The sequence below is a fragment of the Balaenoptera borealis genome (genome assembly GCF_965194805.1).
Source record: "Balaenoptera borealis genome assembly, chromosome: 12".
NCBI lineage: Eukaryota > Metazoa > Chordata > Mammalia > Artiodactyla > Balaenopteridae > Balaenoptera > Balaenoptera borealis.
The window spans coordinates 104,237,128-104,256,505 of record NC_138869.1 but is presented as its reverse complement, the minus strand read 5'-3'; the positions used below and the strand labels follow the sequence as shown (position 1 = coordinate 104,256,505).

The window sequence follows — 19,378 nt, the reverse complement described above, 5'->3', positions numbered from 1 at the left end:
AGGTTCGAGCCCTGGTCCAGAAGATCCCACGTGCCGCGGAGCAACTAAGCCCATGCGTCACAACTGCTGAGACTGCGCTCTAGAGTCCGCGAGCCACAACTACTGAGCCTGCGTGCCACAACTACTGAAGCCCGCCTGCCTAGAGCCCGTGCTCCGCAACAAGAGAAGCCACCGCAATGAGAAAGCCCACGCACAGCAACGAACACCCAATGCAGCCAAAAATAAATAAATTAAATTTAAAAAAAAAAATTTTTTTTTGCCTAGGCTCTGCGTATATACCTAGAAGCGGAATTGCTGGATTATAGGAAATATATATCTTCAACTTTACTAGATATTGCAAAGTTACTCTCCAAAATGGTTGTACCAATTTACACTTCTACCTTTGCTTTACATCCCTCCAACCCATGTCAGACTGACACATATGAAATGGTATTTTGTGGTGTTTTTAATGTACATCCTTTCAGGTATTTAATGGTCTTGCAGGTTTCCTTTTCATGATCTGCCTATTAGATACTATGTCTCCCCAAAACTCTTATGTTGAAGGCTTAACCCCCAGTACCTTAGAATGTGATTGCATTCTGAGATAAGGCCTTCAAAGAGGTAACTAAGGTTAAATGAGGTCATAAGTGTGGGGCCCTGGTGCAATATGACTGGTGTTCTTATCAGAAAAGACACCAGGGAGGCACAGAGAAAATGCCACATAAGGATATAAGAAGACAACTGTCTGAGAAGTCTCAGGAGAAAACTCTGCTGGCACCTTGATCTTGGACTTTCAGCCTCTAGAACTGTGAGAAAATAAATTTCTGTTGAAGGCACCCAGTTTGTGGCATATTTTGTTATGGCAGCTCTACCAAACTAATAATACAATTTGCCTGATTTTCTATTGAGTTATATGCGTCTTTTTCTTATTGGAGTTCTTTATTTTGTATACTAATCCTTTGTGAGTTGTATACATTGCACATATTTTCTCTTAGTCTGAGGCTTGTTATCTTACTTTCCTGATTATACTTTGGTCATACAGAATTTTTCTTCATTTTAATGTAGTCAAATGTGTTGATTATGGTTTATATTTCTTGTGTAACTCTCTGAGCCTCACTTTTCTCATCTGTAAAATGAAGGTAAAAACAGCCCTACTTAAAAAGAAAAAAAAAAGCCCGATTTCATAGGATTGTGGATTAAACGTGATAATGTACATAAAGTGCTTAGCACAGTACCTATTATTATAACAGGACATACACACAAAATTTTAGTTTCTCTGTTTGCATATTGCCGACAGAGAGATACTCACCACCTAACAAATTGCCTAGTGTGCTACAGATTTCTTTGGAAAGTGTGAGTTTAGACTCATTTTTCCTTTTTATATACTTTATTTCATTCTGTATTAATAACAAAAAGGCATTAATATTAATACTTCTAACCTCATAAGCTTCTTCTAAAGGTACATTGCTATATAATTTTTCTTTTAGTATTTTTTGTTGCAAGGGTAGAATGTGCTTTCTGGTATCTTTCCCCACTGTATATCTGAACTCCCTTCTAATTAAACCATACTAATAGAGTTACAATATTAAATTGCAATTAAATAAGTATCTTGCTATTTCAATATTTTGGGTTTTTCTGGTAAATCAAATCATGTTACTATAAACATTCAAATATATGATAACATATATATCCCTTACTGATAATTCTTTGATGTTTATTAAATCTGGTCTAAACAACTTTAAGGTAGTTTTTATTCAAGTCATTTAACATTGCAGATACACAAAAAAAGGATTCCAGTATAACGTGGAATCTGATTTCACTAAACAGCAATCCCTAACAATTCATGTAGCTTATTTTCAAAGTTACGTTACTTCTACATAAGATGAAAGGGTTTATTAAGTAAATTAAAAATATAAATAAGATAGTAAGAGAAATATTTTAAACGTTTGAGGAAAACATTGGTTTAATCATGAATAGCGTATCAAGTATGGGGACCTAAATGATGCTCTTAAAAAATTCTTATCTCTTATTAAAGTCAGCTGGTTACAAACCTCTATTCAAAAATGCTTTTTTATAGCATTGTTGTACTTATTGAATGCATTTGAAGTACAAAAAAACCAAAGTATATTTTATAACAATCTGTTTTTTAGACGTGTTGCTGAGACCGTTCCTTCTAATTAGATTTTAAAAGTATCAAGAATAACATACATGAAAAACAAAATATAGCACTATTGACATGTACTGATGTTCTATTTATACAAACTTTTTGGAACTCCTACACACTGAATTTTAGAGATCACTTCTAACACTAGTATTCTATGATATTTAACTAAAACATGCCTTTTGTTCCTTTGGTCTATACATTTTCTATAAAGAATAAAATGCTCAGTGAAACCCATGAGGAAGGACCTCCTCATATAATTTAAGACATTCATTCTTTATAATTCAATATATAGTATCTTGGTCCCTGATTAACCCTGTAATACTATGACAAAAATTTTTTTTCAAAATGAAAATAGTTCTTTATAATTATAAAAAATAATTTCGAACATTGTCTAAAACGAGAAAGTAAAAAACACTCAAAAGCCCACTACCCAGTGAGAAGCAGTGTGACCATTTTTCCATGTCAAGTATATATCTATACTATCAAATTTTAGGTTTACATATCTGCTATACATCTGTACAATAACTAGGCCCCTACTGATGAAAATTTAGGTTGTCTCCAATGTTTAGTTATTATGGAGAATTCTGCAAATATCTCATTTGTATACTTTCCTAGAGGTAGAATTAAAAGTAAAATGTGCAGTTAAACTCTTCATTTCCTACCACTAAACAGCCCTTTAGAAAGTTATGCCAATTTATGGCCTGAATCACATGAAATTGTCACTATTTGTCCATTTTCGAACTATAGAAAGGCAATTTCACATGGCACAACCTAACACACTGCTACTATTTCCCTACACTCAAGCTAACAATTATCGAACATTTAGAACATTAATGAAGACCTTGCAATATTACAACCTTTTATTTTGTGAGAAAGGGCACTAGGAATGTTCATATAGATACAAAGGAAGTCATTTACGTGCAGGGCACAGTCAATGTCATTACGAATCATTTGCAAGCTGACATAGTGGAAAATGCTCTAGACCAGATGATGTGGTCTGAGTCGTTGTGCCCACGTCCCCTGGCTGCACTCATGGGACTACACCAGGATGCTAGAAAGGATTGGTTTTAACACTCTATTTGTAAGACTCTACCTTTCTTTGTACACTAATGGAACTGGAAAAACCAAGCCCTATATTCCCCTCCTCTACACCTCCACTGGAGATTCTTTTATTATTCCTCATATTTTTTATGAAATTTAATACAGAAGACAATGTGAAGGATGAAGACATTCAAACCTCCCAGAATTTATAAGCAATGCACACCTGAGGCAAGTCTGAAGTGGTACTGCTGGTTTCCATAAAGGGAGAATCTGAGTGAGTTAAGTCTCAAAAAAGGCTGCTGAAATTCATAGCATCTGCTTCTGACATGCTTTCTAATTTTTCATGAGAAGCATCCACTTCAAAAGGTACAGGATCTGAAGGTGATGACCAAACTTTCTGATAGTCCTTGTTCCTAACTGTTGAATGATGAAAGTCCTCTTTAAAAAAACATAATTTTAGGGGCTTCCCTGGTGGCGCAGTGATTAAGAATCCACCTGCCAATGCTGGGGACACAGGTTTGAGCCCTGGTCCGGGAAGATCCCACATGCCGCGGAGCAACTAAGCCACAACTACTGAGCCTGCGCTCTAGAGCCCGCGAGCCACAACTACTGAGCCCATGTGCCACAACTACTGAGCCCGCGCCTAGAGCCCGTGCTCCGCAACAAGAAGCCACCGCAATGAGAAGCCTGCACACCGCAATGAAGAGTAGCCCCTGCTCGCCACAACTAGCGAAAGCCCGCGCACAGCAACAAAGACCCAACGCAGCCAAAAAAAAAACAATAAAAGAAAAACATAATTTTAATGTCTATTAGTATATACAAACAAAAAGCTGTTTTCTGCTTCCCTCCTCACATTAAGAAGGCAGCAAAGTTCACTACCCTAAATTTTAAAATATCATTTGTGAAGTCATTGGAAAAATATAAAATTAGTCTGAGTATGTTACAAAGTCATGGTAACTTTGCATGGTAGTAAATACTAATTTGGACAAAAAGAAGTCAGTATGTGTGGCTACCATCCAGTTATTCCCTAAAAGGTTTGGGACCCAGAAGGTGAAGGGATCTCTCAATTACTTAATCAAAAGATATTTACAAAATATTATCAGAGACCTATTAGGGTGCACAAAACACTGTATTTCTACTTACCTGATACTTTCTATTCTAATACCTCATTATCAAGTCAAAGCCAACACTGAACATCAGTTTTCCCTCCCTTCCTTATGCCAAACTTATTCTCTCAGGCACTTGGGTTTGAAAACCAGGAGACATCTTTGGCATCCTTCTACCTCACCACCCATGGGCTACTCAGTTACCAAGTCCTGTCCGATTCTCCTTTAAAAAATGTTCTTCATAACCCATGCTTTCTTTCCCTCCCTACGGCATCGTACTGGTCCATATTCTCATGACCTCCTCAGGTCCGTCAGGGGATGGGAGTAGAAAACAAGTCCAAACACACTGAGTCCAAATTCTTCTGCTTGACTTCCTAGGTCTTCCATAGCCTGAACCCGCATTACCTACCCAGTTCTCCTCTGCTCAAGTCAGATCAGGCTTCCTTCCCTGCAAATAGATCACGCTCCTTACCATCTCAGCAGTCTGCCCTGGTAAGTGCTTCTCCCTCCTAAAACTTTCCTATCTACCCGTTCACCCAGTTTTTAAATTCCTTCAACGTCTTTAGTCTAAACTTCCATCTCACAATTCAGCACCTATTGGTTGACTGTTTTAGTCTTCACCATTCTTTCAAGGGTGTTAGTGTCTGCACTCACATACTATACAGACCTCAGGAGGAGCCCATTTACGGTTTTTCAATATCCCCTACAGCAAACCAACCAGTGTTGTTCCGAGAATATATCGAATAAATCCTGCACTTAAATGATTTATTTCTATTAAAACTTTTCAATCTGCAGCCACTTAACCACTCCCCTGGGGTGTTTTATTGAATTATCAAATTAATAAATAATTCGCCGAGGTTTAATTTTTTTTCAAACCTGTCATCATTTGGTTAAGGATCAATATAAAAAAAGCCAGGGAGCCAAGCCGGCTGGGCAGGATTGGTGAGAGGCCAGACTTTATGCTCACCTTTTCCTCTGTCTTCCAAATACGTAAATGCTGCCTGGGCTGTGGCGAAGGGGGTCTGAAACATCCTTCTTTTGTTTTCCAAATACAAAAAACCGCCAGCGCCTTATTCCTTCAAAATTTTTTGTTTGCAAACCTAGAACTCCCAATTATAACACTTTTACAACTTTGTTCATATGGCATAATCTACCAATTTCCTTTTTTTTAAAGTTAGGCTGCCTTTTTTCATCTTTCATTCTGTCCTTACCCGACTTATGCTAGACTTGAAAACAACAACCAAAAAAACCTTGTTCAAATGTTTGGATAGATATTCCAGAGACACTCCTAAGCTGTTTTAGGATGGGTGTTAAAAGAGGTGTCACCGGGGCTACTGGCAAAAATTCTCAAGTGTTTTTTTTTCCTTAAATTTTCAGTCGTATGTCAAATTTCAGACTTCTGAAAGGCAACTGTCTTATTTTCACCTCACAACAACGCAACAAACTTTTCAGGTCGCACACGTGTGCTCACTTCCAGGCTCCATCGCTGCTCGGCTCCACATTAAGGATTTCGGGCTGCCTCCCTCCGCACTGGGTAACGAGGGAGGGGGAAGAACGCTTTCAACCTTGCCCACGCACGGCTTTTCACGCCTCGCAGCGGGGATGCGGCAGCGCTGGAACGTCCCAGTGTGACGTCCGCCCGGCCGCGCCCGCCCCTCGCGGCCGCAACGGCGCCCGCCCGGCTCCCGCGCCCTCTGACCCTCTCGACGTTTCCATTCGCAGAGTTGGGAGGTTACATGGTGTGAGACCCCACGTCCAGCAGCCCCAGCCTAGCTGACGCGCCCTTCCACGGGAGGACACAAAGCGGGGAGCGCACTCGAAAAGCTCCGGAAGGAACAGTCGGCCCAGCCTCGGCAGGGAACGACGGGAACACGAACGCCCCACAGGCCTTGGGTACCTCTCGCGCCCTGCGGGACGCGAACTTCCGGCGCTCAGCCCGGCGCGGGGGCGGGGCTTCCGGTGGGAAGACGCATTCCATTCGGGGCGGGGCTTCCTGTCTGGGTGGCTCGGGGGCTAGGCTTGGAACTCCGTCCCCCGCACGTGGCGCGCGCTTTGGGCGCGGGGGCTTCTGAGCGGTTTGCGAGGCGGACGTCAGGCGCAGAGGCCGTTGGATCGGCGTGTAGAACCGTCCCTGTGCCGTTTCTGCCCCGGCGCAGGGCGAGCGGCCGCCGGTGGCGCTGAGGCTCGGCGCGCTTCCGTCATGGACTACCGGCGGCTGCTGATGAGTCGGGTGGTCCCGGGGCAGTTTGACGACGCCGACTCCTCGGACAGGTAAGCAGCCGTGAGTACACCGACGCTGTGCGCACGGTGCTCTCTCTTCCGCCGCCGCGGTCCCTTTGGGGAGTTGACGCTTGTTTGTGGTTTGGAGGGAGACTGGTAATTCATCACTCGGGGCCTCTTCACAGCCTCTTGCTGCTTTCTCCATCCCAGCCAGGTCTTTCTGTTCAGTTGCCGGCGGAGTTAATGAAAGCCCCTTGTCTGTCCGGAGAGTCCGGGGTTCCCAGATTGTTAGCATCGCTGAGAGGCAGAGTTGGGAGAGAGCGATTGGGTAACAGGTGTTTGAGCTTTAACTACATTTAGCGTTCAAAAAATATTGGAGCACCTATCGTGTGCCTATTTCTGTCCTCGGCGCTAAAGATAGTGATGAACAAGACAAAGCAAGGCCCTGCTGCCATTGAGTTCTGCCTTCTACTTGGGAGGGAGGGCACACCATTAGGTACATAGAGATATATATTTTTAAAAACCCAGATGACATATTTACTATGCAAACAATTAAAATCAGTTGATAGAGCTAAGTAGTGGCTTAGTTGTAAGAGAAGGGTTAAGTCCAAATCTGGGGACCTACTTGGTGGTCCAGCGCTTAAGACTCCGAGCTCCCAGTGCAGGGGACCTGGGTTGGATCCCTGGTCAGGGAACTAGATCCTGCATGCCGCAACTAACGATCCTGCGCGCAGCAACGAAGATCCCTTGTGCAGCAACCGAGACCCGGTGCAGCCAAAATGAATGAATGAATAAATAAATAGTCCAGATCTAAAGGACACGAAGGAGCCAACCTCAGGAAGAGCAGCGGGAACCGCAATTCAGGACAGGGGACAGCAGGTGCAGAGGCCCTACGGTGGGATCCCTTTTGGCTGTGAAAGGAAGATCTAGAAGCCACTGTGCCTAGAGCACAGTGCAGGTAGTTGAGGAGATTGGTTGGTAATGATACAGTGAGAAGGGGCCAGAGCATGAAGAGTGTTACAAGTGATGGTAAGGTTTTGAGATATTATTTTAGGTCTTATAGAAAGCCACAGGAGGGCTTTTAGCAGGGCAGTGACATCACCTGATGTATGATTTAAAGGAATCATTCTGCTCTGGAGGAAATGGTTTTGGAGGGCAAGGGTGGACACAGTTCAAAAGTACTCAGGTAATTGAGTTCAAAGACGATGGGATCAAGCTAGGGATGTTTTGGAGGGTGAAGGGACAGGGTGTAACGGTGGGTTAGATGTGAAGTGAGAGGCAAAAGGAATTAAGGATAACTCCTACTTGAAAGCAAAATGAAACATAGAGTTCATTTTGGAATTCCAAGAAAATGGTTTTTACTTTATAGTAAGGGTTCACTACACATAGATTTTATTAATTTCAGTAAATATAGGTGGATGGCTTTCTGTGTGTCAGATCTCTTGTTAGTTGATCGTGATTGGTAAATACTCCCCTGAATGACACAGAGCTTGCACTCTACCAGGGGAAGCATATCGAATAATTAGACAAATTATTTGTATTAGATTTGGGTAAGTAGTACAAAGGAGAAGTGAGTAAAGAACAGGGCAGACTTTCCTGAGCAAAGATAGTAGGTCAATACTGGAAGGATACGTAGGATTTAGCCAGAGAAGTGAGAAGGGCATCCAGAACTACGTTTTCAGATGAGCGTACAGAAGGCCTTAGGGACTAAGTTAAGTGGGAAGAAGAAACGCAGCCAGTGTGGCTGGTGAGTAGTTAACGGTCATGAGTGTACCCTAGACATTGTGAAGATAGAAACCGGCGGATTTTGCCCACTCCTGGGACTTTGGAGACATTTTTGTTTGTCATAGCTGGGGGGGGTGGGGGGGCTGGTGTGCTGGTGGCGTCTGGAAGGCAGGGACCAGAGATGCTGCTGAACATCCTCCAGGCACAGGACAACCACCCTCAACAAGGGATTGTCCAGCCGAGGTGGTGAAGCCATGGTACAAATGAAGGTATAGCTTTAACATGCCGCTCTAGGTTATTGGCAACTGAAGGATCGACTTATGGATTGTGTTTATGAAATCCTAGTCAACAACAGGGGTTTACTGATTATTTGTTCTCTTCCCACCCATGTCCGTGGAGATTTGGAGCCCTCTAAGCCATGGCTAGTTAATGAGTCAGGATCGATAATCTGAATTTACTTAAACCACTGTCTGACTGTGTTTAATCTGGTAGGGCATATCATCATGTGTTTTATGTGGTTTCTGTACTCGTTCTCCACCTGAGGGCTCAAAACTGGTAGTACTGCCTCTGGAATCTGACCTGCAGACATGTTGTGTTTGGTGTGCACAGTGGTTTGTTCAAATTGAATATACCAGGTAAGTGGGAGATTTTACACAAAAACCCAGAGTTGTGGCTTCTTTTGAAAAACTAAGAAGATACAGTAACACTCATCTGAATTCTCACGTGGCATGAAAAGACCCTGTTAGCTGTGCTCCCTTTACTCTGGGCCAGTTCTCTGGGTTTGACAGTCTCCGCTTCTCCTCTTTAATTATACCCAGCCTTCTTCTCTCATTTGTGCTGCTTCTCTTCACCGTCCTTCCCTTCATGAGCAAGGGTGATTTGAAGTTCTTTGTGTAACACAGGTCTTGATATGGCTCCTTTTGTTGCAGAATGATAATTGAGTTCAAGGTAAGGCTTGAAATAAGGCTTTAGACTTATGCCCAAGTTTGGTCAGAAAGCTTCCCCCACCCCCTCCTAAAGCAGCTCTGTGAATGGTTTTCCTGAAGTTCAGGTCTGGTGTACTCATCAGAGTTAGTTCATTCAGCAGAGAAGATAATAATATAAATTCTAACTTCATTAAGGCAGGGGTGGATTTAACAACCTTATGTACTTCTTCCGTGGTAGGACCTGGAGAATAAGTGAACAGCTGGAACAGAAGCCTGAGAAACAGGAGAACTTGGTGTTAAGTTTGAGTTTATTGGGAGATGTTGTAAGCGAACCTTTTAGATTTATTGGTATAGATGTAGCCTACTATATCATAAATAAATACATATGCAAGTCCAATTAGAGTATGTGTAAACATGCCAAAACATTGTTATTTCCAGTGAAAACATTGACTTGAAGACTGTCGAAGAGGAAGGTGATATTCTGTTTGAAGACCTTCAGAATAACGTCAATGAGAAGATGGGTGAAGGTGAGATAGAAAGGGAGGAGGAGGAAGATTATGACGACGATGATGATTGGGACTGGGACGATGGATTTGGAAAACTGACCAGGTGTTCAGCCTCAGGTGGAGGGAGTAACCAGCAGGTATCTGATGAACGATCCTGTACATCTTTGCGTTGTTTGCTTATGTCTTCTTTTTTAAAAGGACTTTTTGTGGTTCTAGAATTGAGTAACTGAAAGGTTTTCACCAGGTTATATTGCACCATAGCCCTAGCCTTTACTGGTTTTCATTCTTCGTCCTTTCCATATTTCTGATAATGATGTACATTTGTTCCATAATCAGTAAATTTAAAAAGTTTTTTAAATTGTCATAAGATAATAAACCTAAAAATCTGCCTGGGAAAAGACACAAATAGGCAGATTACTACAAATGGTTAGGAAACAGAGAAAAAGTTCAGCTTAATTAGTAATTAAAGAAAAGCAGAGAGTATGTAGAGATTTTTTTTTTTCACTTATGAACTGACAGAGACACAAAACATGTAATAAGTCTGTTGCCATGGAAAACTGTCTTAATGACATGGAGAAATGTTCCCGATCTGCCATCTTCTACCAAGTGCAGAATGCAGGTTACCAAGCCGTGTAGAGCCTGCCCCTCAAACTGCAAGGACTAAGAGTTGGGAGTGTGCAGAACCAGAGGGTTCAGACGGTGCATCTTCCTGGAACATAAAGGTTCCTAGAGCATGAAGATAGGGAGGGGGGGAAAGCAGCACTATTTCTTTGAAAATTAAAACAGCTATATCGTGGCGTAGAATGCATACGTTCTTGAATAACCAAAGAAATTTCACACTTACATGCGGTATTGCTGTGGCAACTCCTTCACTGATTCATTGGTGAGACTGAGCAATTTCAACGTAGAGTGGAATTTCTTCTAATAAAGCTAGGGGGAAAAATATATATGCTTAAATGTTAACTGTTAATCTTTGGGCGCTGGGCTTACAGGTAATTAAAATTTTACCTGTGGTTTCTACTGTGAACATGTATTATTTTAAGTTATATTTAATAGAAAACAATTTTTAAGTTCCCTGTAAATAAGAAACTACTCAGCCTCCAAGTTCACGCTTAGATACCAGGATTGAATCAGTCCTTGTGACAGGCCCTTTTAATCTCTGTTCTCTTATTTATAGGTTCTGGATATTGTCTCCCCTCTCTTCCCTTTTTTTCCATTACTTCAGTTTGTGCGTTGCACCAGTCTAAGTGCTAAGCCTTGTACTTAGTCTTTCCCTCTCTTGAGACACTAGGCCCAAAATGAAATTCCTGGAACCAGTTTAACGTTGGTCTTAGCTCTTTATTATACACTTGGGGGTAAATGAACATTCTCACATTTTAAATCTAGAAACCAGTCAAATTAGAAAAATGCATTGAATTTTAATTTGTTATTTGTAATAATGAAGAATATGTTGTAGAGAGGTTAGAAACAAAAGCAAAAATGCAGATTATATAGACTTTATTTTAGCCAGTGACTTTGTCCTATTTCAAATGCCTTTTTTAAAAAAATTAATTTAGTTTTTAATTTATTTTATTTATTTTTGGCTGCATTGAGTCTTCATTGCTGCACGCGGTCTTCTCTCTAGTTGCGGCGAGCGGGGGCTACTCTTCGTTGCGGTGTGCGGGCTTATTGCTGGGGCTTCTCATTGCAGAGCACGGGCTCTAGGCGCATGGGCTTCACTAGTTGTGGCTCGTGGGCTCTAGAGCGCAGGCTCAGTAGTTGTGGCGCACGGGCTGAGTTGCTCCACGGCATGTGGGATCTTCCTGGACCAGGGCTCGAACCCGTGTCTCTCCTGCATTGGCAGGTGGATTCTTAACCACTGCGCCACCAGGGAAGCCCTCAAATGCCTTTTTAAAAAACTTCTTGGGCAAATTTGATTGATCCTTCCCTTCCCTTAGGGTACTCCCCTAAGTATTGATACTTCAATAGTTAACTATGGGACTTCCCTGGTGGCGCAGTGGTTAAGAATCCATCTGCCAATGCAGGGGACCTGGGTTCGATCCCTGGTCAGGGAAGATCCCACATGCCTCAGAGCAATCCCACATGCCCATGCGCCACAACTACTGAGCCTGCGCTCTAGAGCCCGCAAGCCACAACTACTGAGCTCACGTGCCACAACTACTGAAGCCTGTGTGCCTAGAGCCTGTGCTCCACAACAAGAGAAGCCACCGCAATGAGTCCACGCACTGCAACGAAGAGTAGCCCTGCTCGCCACAACTAGAGAAAGCCGCCATGCAGCAACAAAGACCCAACGCAGCCATAAATTAATTAATTAATTAATTAATTAATACTAAGGGAGAAAACGTGATGAACCTTAGGCTTGTATTTATAATAAGAGCTTTAGTCTCTGGAACTCGTTTCTTCCAGGCAAATCGACAGACTCCCAGCTGCAATTCAGCCAAAATGTCTACTCCATCAGACAAGGTCTTACGGAAATTTGAGAATAAAATTAATCTAGGTGAGTTTTTAAGATAACATTTCCTCACTGGGCTATGAGAAAATTCTTCAAAAACCACAAAGTGTTATAAAATTTTATTAGATTAAGCAATGGATATATTCAGTGTTGCTGACTAAATACTAATGCTTAGAGAAAATTAAAAACTTAGTCATTTAAAAACATGACTTCAAGGAAAGACTTTAGCTTATACTTTTTTAGTTGTGTTTTCTCTCCTGTTGTAGAAATACGAAGTTACATATACCCATTCAAGTTATTGTCTGTTTTGTATTAGATTTTGTAGTAGGATTATCTCGTAGTAGAATGTTGAAAACACTAGGCTATTGAGTATAATTACGTTTTGTTTTACTCAAAACTTTTTGTGTGGCATTAATCATTTAGTGAGCCATTGAAAGCAAGGAATCAGAATGTGGATTTGAAGCCACTTGGGAAATGCAGGTTCATCTTTCTCTTGTAGACGCTGACCGTTAACGGACCTGGTACAGCATCTCTCATATCTCATCATTGCCTATCGTGGGCCCATAATTTGAAAAGAAACTGACATTTTTAGAATTAACTTGGAATACAGGCAGTTATATTATCTATGTTAGTCGTACAAAATATTTTAAAATGTCTGAAATTCAACATACGCAGGTAAAGTAGTTTTGAGAGATTTCTGGATCTAGATTTTTATGGCTCAGAAATGACGGCTGTCGTGATGAAAGTGACAACCCTTGTTAGTAAGGAAGCACAACTTAGCGCTTGCCCTTAAAAACATTAAACACTTTTTTCATTACTACAATAGATACTATGTATAATAAAATACTTAGAAAATGGAGAAGGCGGAAAGTATGCTTAGTCAGAAACTTTTTGTCTTACATGTTGTTTACGTTGTGGGGTTTTTTTGTTTTTTTTAGAAAAACTAAACGTTACTGATTCTGTCATAAACAAAGTCACGGGGAAGTTTAGACAAAAGGAAGCAGATATGTAAGTAATATTTCAAGTATATAAAATAAATAAATAAAACAAAACCTGGCTGGTAGGAACTAATTCTAGACAAATTAGTAGCATCTTTGTCATAATTCTTTTGCAAAGGATGTTCCTTTGTGTACCTGAACCAATTCTTTTTTTTTTTTTTTTTTTTTTTAAGTTTAAATGAGGGTATTCTATGCCTTTGTAGGTTGAAAATATTAAATGAGTTTTCTTAAGAAATCTGTGCTAAAACTATAATCTTGTGAAATTCACGAACGTCCTCTCAGGAGGGGAACAGTGTTTGTACATTACAGTTTAAACTAGAATGTTAGAGTATGAAAATGTTCCCTTTTTAGAACTTATTAAGAATTGTTCCCTTCCATGGAATATTTTTAAAAATTTAAGGGCAGATTTAAAACTAAATAGTGATACAACAGAGAACAGTTTTCATTTACAACTCTGTTCTCAAAGCCAAATGTTTAGGATCTGGCTAACCTCCTATTGCTAATGGCTCTAAGGCATTAACAATATATTATAGAAAGTGACACTAAGATGATATAAATGGCAGTGTTAGAACTGAACTTAAAAACCAGTTTTCTTCTAGTTTATTGTTATGCCCAAGGGATACCAGCTTTTTGAGAAACAGCATTTCTTATTTAAGTGTCTGTTTGAATCTTTAATAGTTTAGGTTAGTCTATGAATTGAGTCACTTAGTATGAGCCGAAGCCATCAGAGCCTGCGTTTTAATGCAGTAACTGTCTTGATAAAAACTTGTGTCTTTGTAGAAAAGGACTCTAAAGAGAAAGCCTTGTATATGACTGTAATTCTATATTAATATAATCATTAAAGGTCTAAGGACAGTAGTTACAGACTTGATGTTTTCTTTTTTCTGACATAGTTCACTCTATCCCACTGCTCTACTTATTTAATGCTTCTGAAACATGGATGGCATTTTTTTTTTTCTTACTGCAGATATGCTCCTTTTGCCCTAGGGAACTGAATTGCTTATTAAGGGGAAATGAAGTTTCACAAAGTGATGAAACTATGATGAGGTCGTGAAGCGTGTTATTAAAGGAACTACCTGCTTAGGAATTTCATGGAACGATGTACATTTAGAAACTTGATTTTGGCTTCTCTGAATTTCGAATGTCACTTCTGTTTTTTTGGTTCTGCCTTAGGTATCGCATCAAAGATAAGGCGGACAGAGCAACTGTAGAACAGGTACAGTTGAAATGTGTTGCAAGCTCTTATTTTAAAGTAGCATTTCTTCAGTCTTTGAGTTGTAATTCGCTTTCATCCTTCTTGCTTAATGCTAATGTCACCTAGAACTGCTTCTATGTAAAACTGCTCCTTCTTTGAGTTTAGAGAGCTACATTTTGCTTTATTTCTAATAGGACTATTAATAGATAAATTAGAATCATGCCCCCCTTCTGTGGCCCTGTGAAGCCACCACGCAACGCTTGCATCTTCTAGGGGGAAGCAGAATTGACTATAAGACCAGAAATCTTTTCTTTTGTCTTAAACAAGGTCTGCAGGGATTTTGTGAGCCTTCCCAGGTGGTGAGTCAGGTATCACCCACAAAGCGTGTGTGTGTGAGAGTGAGAGAGAGAGAGAGGTAGACAGATAATGCTTTCAAATTTTCAGTTAGAATCCCTTACTTGGTTTAGAAGTTATGCTTGTTTTATTCTTTATTCAAGAATGGGGAAAAATCAGCCCCTGATTTTCCCACATGTCGAGGGTTGTAACTGGGTATTAGGGTTGGCCCAGATTTTTGTTGTGAAGAGAGAGAAAACAGGTCAGAACGTTGCTTCCGCTGCCTGCCGCCCTCCCCGCCCGTACACATAAGCACAAACACGTTTCGAATAGTAGCCTCTTCGCCCTACAGGTTCTTGGTTTAAGACACAAGCACCCATTCTATCCACCTCCATCCCAACCTGAGCTCCAACCCATTTGTGCAAATGAAGAATTCCACCTTCAGTCTGGCAGGAGCAGGTCAGGTCTGGGATCTGTGTCTTTGTCATCCTCTAACTTATTTATTTTGTGTATTCTCTTTTGTGATTGAGAGCGAAGTGTGGTCCAACTCAGAGGGATGAGGCAGCTTTCATTTTCAAAGACCCTGAAATCCTTTTTCTCTTGGGAAATTAATTTTGAAGAAGAGCGTATATCTTGAGTCTTAAACTGTCTTTTAAAAATATATATTTGTGGGCTTCCCTGGTGGCGCAGTGGTTGAGAATCTGCCTGCTGATGCAGGGGACACGGGTTCGAGCCCTGGTCCGGGAAGATCCCACATGCCTTGGAGCAACTGGGCCCGTGAGCCACAACTACTGAGCCTGCGCGTCTGGAGCCTGTGCTCCTCAACAAGAGGGGCTGCGATAGTGAGAGGCCCACGCACCGCGATGAAGAGTGGCCCCCGCTCGCCGCAACTAGAGAAAGCCCTCGCACAGAAATGAAGACCCAACACAGCCAAAAATAAATAAATAAATAAATTTATTTATTTAAAAAAAAAAAAAATATATATATATATAATTTGTAAGTTGACTTGCCTCTCCTATTTCTCTTCCCCTATTTTGCTTTCAGCTGTTTGGGCCCCTTGTCCCTTGCTGGGCCTCTCGCTTGGCTCCGCAGTGATGCTGCAGAAGCCCCGGTCTCTACGCAGATTCCTCCTCACCCAGCTTACGTGCCCTCTGTTGACCTGCACGCGGAGAAGGAGCGGCAGTTCCTGCCTCTTTACTCACGTTCCTTTCACGCTGCTCTGCTTGCCCTGGTTGTAGCTCGCTTTCAGTCCTCCAGTCTTACAAGGTTGTTTTGTTTCTGTTAACCTTAGGTTTCTTGTGCGACCACAGCCACCTCGCTGAAGGGTAGGCCCTGAACTGTAGTTAGTTCTGGCCACTTTCACTGTCCCCTGCCTGGAGCTGGAGGGCTGCCTGCGCCCAAGGAGCTGCTGGCGCTGGCCCTGGGAATTGCACGTACATGTGCGGCTGCCTCAGTTTCACGTGTGAACAGCCTCAGGCTTTAAATTCGTTGCCTTCTGTTTGTTGAAGAGAATTTGAGGGTCCTCTGTACTCAAGATGGACTGCTCTGACTTTGAAGGAAAGCCTTTCCCTGATCTACTCATCTCTAGCAGGGGTCTGCAAACTCTTTAAAGGGCTAAATAATAAATACTTTAGGCATTGTGGGCTACAATTTTGTTTAATAATTTTTTTTTTTTTTTTTTTTTTTACTTATTTTTGGCTGCGTTGGGTCTTCGTTGCTGCGCGTGGGCTTTCTCTAGTTGCGGCGAGCAGGGGCCACTCTTCATTGCAGGGGCTTCTCTTTGTTGTGGCGCACGGGCTCCAGGCGCCAGGGCTTCAGTGGCTGTGGCACGCGGGCTCAGTAGTTGTGGCTCCCGGGCTTAGATGTGGGATCTTCCCAGACCAGGGCTTGAACCGTGTCCCCTGCATTGGCAAGCGGATTCTTAACCACTGTGCCACCAGGGAAGTCCCTTTAATAAATAGTTTTAAAATTAAAAACCATTTTCAGCTTGCAGGCTATAGAAACACAGGCTGTGGCTGATTTGACTTGTGAACTGTAGGATGCTCGTTGCCGCTTTAAAGCTTCTTATCCAGTGCAGCCGCCACGGAGCTTGTGCGGTGCGGCTAGCATGACGTGCAACGTGCTAGAAATGCACACGCACACCAGGTTTTGAAGGGTTCGTGTAAAAAAAACAGTGTTAAATCTCTCCCTAATAACTTTTTTTTTTTAAAGGAACTCCTTTATTTATTTATTTATTTATTTATTTATTTTTGGCTGCATTGGGTCTTCGTTTCTGCGCGAGGGCTTTCTCTAGTTGCGGCAAGCGGGGGCCACTCTTCATCGCGGTGCACGGGCCTCTCACTATCGCGGCCTCTCTTGTTGCGGAGCACAGGCTCCAGACGCGCAGGCTCAGTAGTTGTGGCTCACGGGCCTAGTTGCTCTGCGGCATGTGGGATCTTCCCAGACCGGGGCTCGAACCCGTGTCCCCTGCATTGGCAGGCGGATTCTCAACCACTGTGCCACCAGGGAAGCCCCCCTAATAACTTTTTATATTGATTACATATTGAAATGATAATGTTTCGGATGTATTGGGTTAGAGAAAATCTATTCAGATTAATTTCACCTGTCTACCGATGACTGGAAAAGACAATTTCCTCTGGTTTGATTGTATTTGTTAGCTAACATTGGTCTAGAGTCGGTTTCCGCTTCACTTGGACTTGGTAGCCTTTGATTGCCACGACTGAGTGAACTTGCTGGTTTCTTGTCTCTTTGGTTCCTTTGGTCTCACCTCACATTTTATTCACTGAAAATGAGAATGAACAAAAGCACCGCAGTAGTGACTCTTCTTTAGTCGAGCAGGATTGCACAGGGCCTTTGCTCTTCAGTTTCTTGTCTAACGCTTCAGTGAGAAATATTTGGTACTCTCTGAACTTTGTATTTCTTTTTAGGTGTTGGATCCCAGAACACGAATGATATTGTTCAAGATGTTGACGAGAGGAGTCATATCAGAGATCAATGGCTGCATTAGCACAGGAAAAGAAGTGAGCGATTCTTGGGTTGCCTGATGCTTTCATGTTAGTTTTCTGATTTCAGATACCAGATGAAACTAAGGCACTTAGTAAATAAATTGTGCCTTTAAAAAGAAAAGAAAAAAAAACCCCATATACAAGCCAGGATAGTTTAATCAGTGCCATTTCTTAAAAATGGCTTTATTACATGCTATATAAAATAGATAACTAATAAGGACCTGCTGTATAGCACAGGGAACTCTACTCAATACTCTGTAATGACCTATATGGGAAAAGAATCTAAAAAAGAGTGGATATATGTATGTGTATAACTGATTCACTTTGCTGTACAGCAGAAACTAACACAACACTGTAAATCAACTATACTCCAATAAAAATTTTTTTAAAATGGCTTTATTAATGTTTATGGCCAGGTAGGAAGTTGTGCCTGTAAGGGCTTTGGTCCTGGGTCATGGAGTCCGTCCAGGTGTGCCCAGCAGTGAGTTCAGATGGTCAGACGGTTACTGCTGGGACAGGGGGTCATGGTCTAGTTTCTGTTAGCCAACAAATGTCCTTCTCACTGTTTTCTTTATATAAGGCGTGCTGTTTTTCTATTAGCAACTCATTCTGTGGGAAGCAGTAAAACTCACTTTATAAATCATGAGATGTAAGAATGTCTTCAGATACCTTCCACGTGCTTGAAATACAAAAATGTTTGAAACCGCTTCTCACGTGTGTGTATGTTATGTGTATATTTATTTAATTTGAAGACCTATTTTTTCAATTTATTTTTTATTGAAGTATAGTTGATTTTCAATGTTGTCCTAGTTTCAGGTGTACAGCAGAGTGATTCAGTTTTATATATACACACACACATGTATATTTATATATATTTTTATATATATACTTTTCCAGTTTCTTTTCCCATATAGGCTATTAAAAATATCTAGTAGAGTTCCCTGTGCTCTACACTAGGTCCTTGTTGGTTATCTGTTTTATATATAGTAGCGTGTATCTGTTAATCCCAAATTCCTAATTTATCCCCCTCTTCCCCACCTTTCCCCTTCGGTAACCGTAAGTTTGTTTTCTGTGTCTGTCTCACATGTGTTTAAATTGGCCTTTACTATACATGTAAGTCGGAGGTGTATTTACCGTACCGTTTGGTGTGATGTTTTATATTTTAATTCACATTCAAAAGAGGATGGTGTTCCTTATGCACAGAAGTTCAGTTCACTTGACTTTTTTTTTTTAACCTTTGAGGATAGACTCATAGATTGCAAAAGTAAAATACTACTTATAGTTACTTAACACAAACTTAATTTTCTTTGTTTTTGACTTAAAATAGGCTAATGTATATCATGCTCGCACAACAAATGGAGAGAGCAGAGCAATCAAAATTTATAAAACTTCTATTTTGGTGTTCAAAGACCGGGATAAGTATGTCAGTGGGGAATTCAGGTGAGCTCAGGTGGTTTTTTTTTTTTTTCCCCAGGTGGCTTGACTTCTATATCCTAAAAATAAAAACTAGAATAATGGAACGATCGAAATAGCAAATATTTTTCTCATTCAAGGTTTCGTCATGGCTACTGTAAAGGCAACCCCAGAAAAATGGTGAAAACATGGGCGGAAAAGGAAATGAGGAACTTAATCAGGTGACTTTCTGGGGTGTGTGTGTCTGTGCTGTGTCCGCATGTCAGCCTCAGAGCTTTCCTCCCAGCAGGTCCTGGTGTGGTTCTGTCCAAAGAT

The 19,378-nt window shown here is 41.4% G+C and overlaps 2 protein-coding genes across 11 annotated transcripts in view; one reads left to right on the top strand and one right to left on the bottom strand.

The window, feature by feature from the left end:
- The window catches only part of CAGE1 (cancer antigen 1), a 59,068-nt gene extending 52,982 nt beyond the window's left edge, over positions 1 to 6,086 (bottom strand). For 7 of the 8 annotated variants that reach the window (XR_014232721.1, XR_014232722.1, XR_014232723.1 and 4 more), the window contains exon 1: positions 5,258 to 6,086. Coding sequence is in view for 5 of the 8 variants with exons in the window: in XM_082347711.1 (XP_082203837.1) it covers positions 5,258 to 5,321 (64 nt within the window). In the remaining 3 variants the exon portion in view is untranslated. The remainder of the gene's footprint in view (positions 1 to 5,257) is intronic. The other variant, XM_082347713.1, reaches the window with a different exon arrangement.
- Positions 6,087 to 6,266: 180 nt separating this feature from the next.
- RIOK1 (RIO kinase 1) overlaps positions 6,267 to 19,378 on the top strand; it is a 29,918-nt gene continuing 16,806 nt past the window's right edge. For 2 of the 3 annotated variants that reach the window (XM_082347752.1, XM_082347751.1), the window contains exons 1-8: positions 6,286 to 6,561; positions 9,600 to 9,804; positions 12,074 to 12,164; positions 13,058 to 13,127; positions 14,291 to 14,333; positions 17,573 to 17,665; positions 18,978 to 19,090; positions 19,204 to 19,284. In XM_082347752.1, the coding sequence (XP_082203878.1) occupies positions 6,491 to 6,561; positions 9,600 to 9,804; positions 12,074 to 12,164; positions 13,058 to 13,127; positions 14,291 to 14,333; positions 17,573 to 17,665; positions 18,978 to 19,090; positions 19,204 to 19,284 (767 nt within the window). In that variant the 5' untranslated portion in view covers positions 6,286 to 6,490. Of the gene's footprint in view, positions 6,562 to 9,599; positions 9,805 to 12,073; positions 12,165 to 13,057; positions 13,128 to 14,290; positions 14,334 to 17,572; positions 17,666 to 18,977; positions 19,091 to 19,203; positions 19,285 to 19,378 lie in introns of all 3 variants that reach the window. The other variant, XM_082347750.1, reaches the window with a different exon arrangement.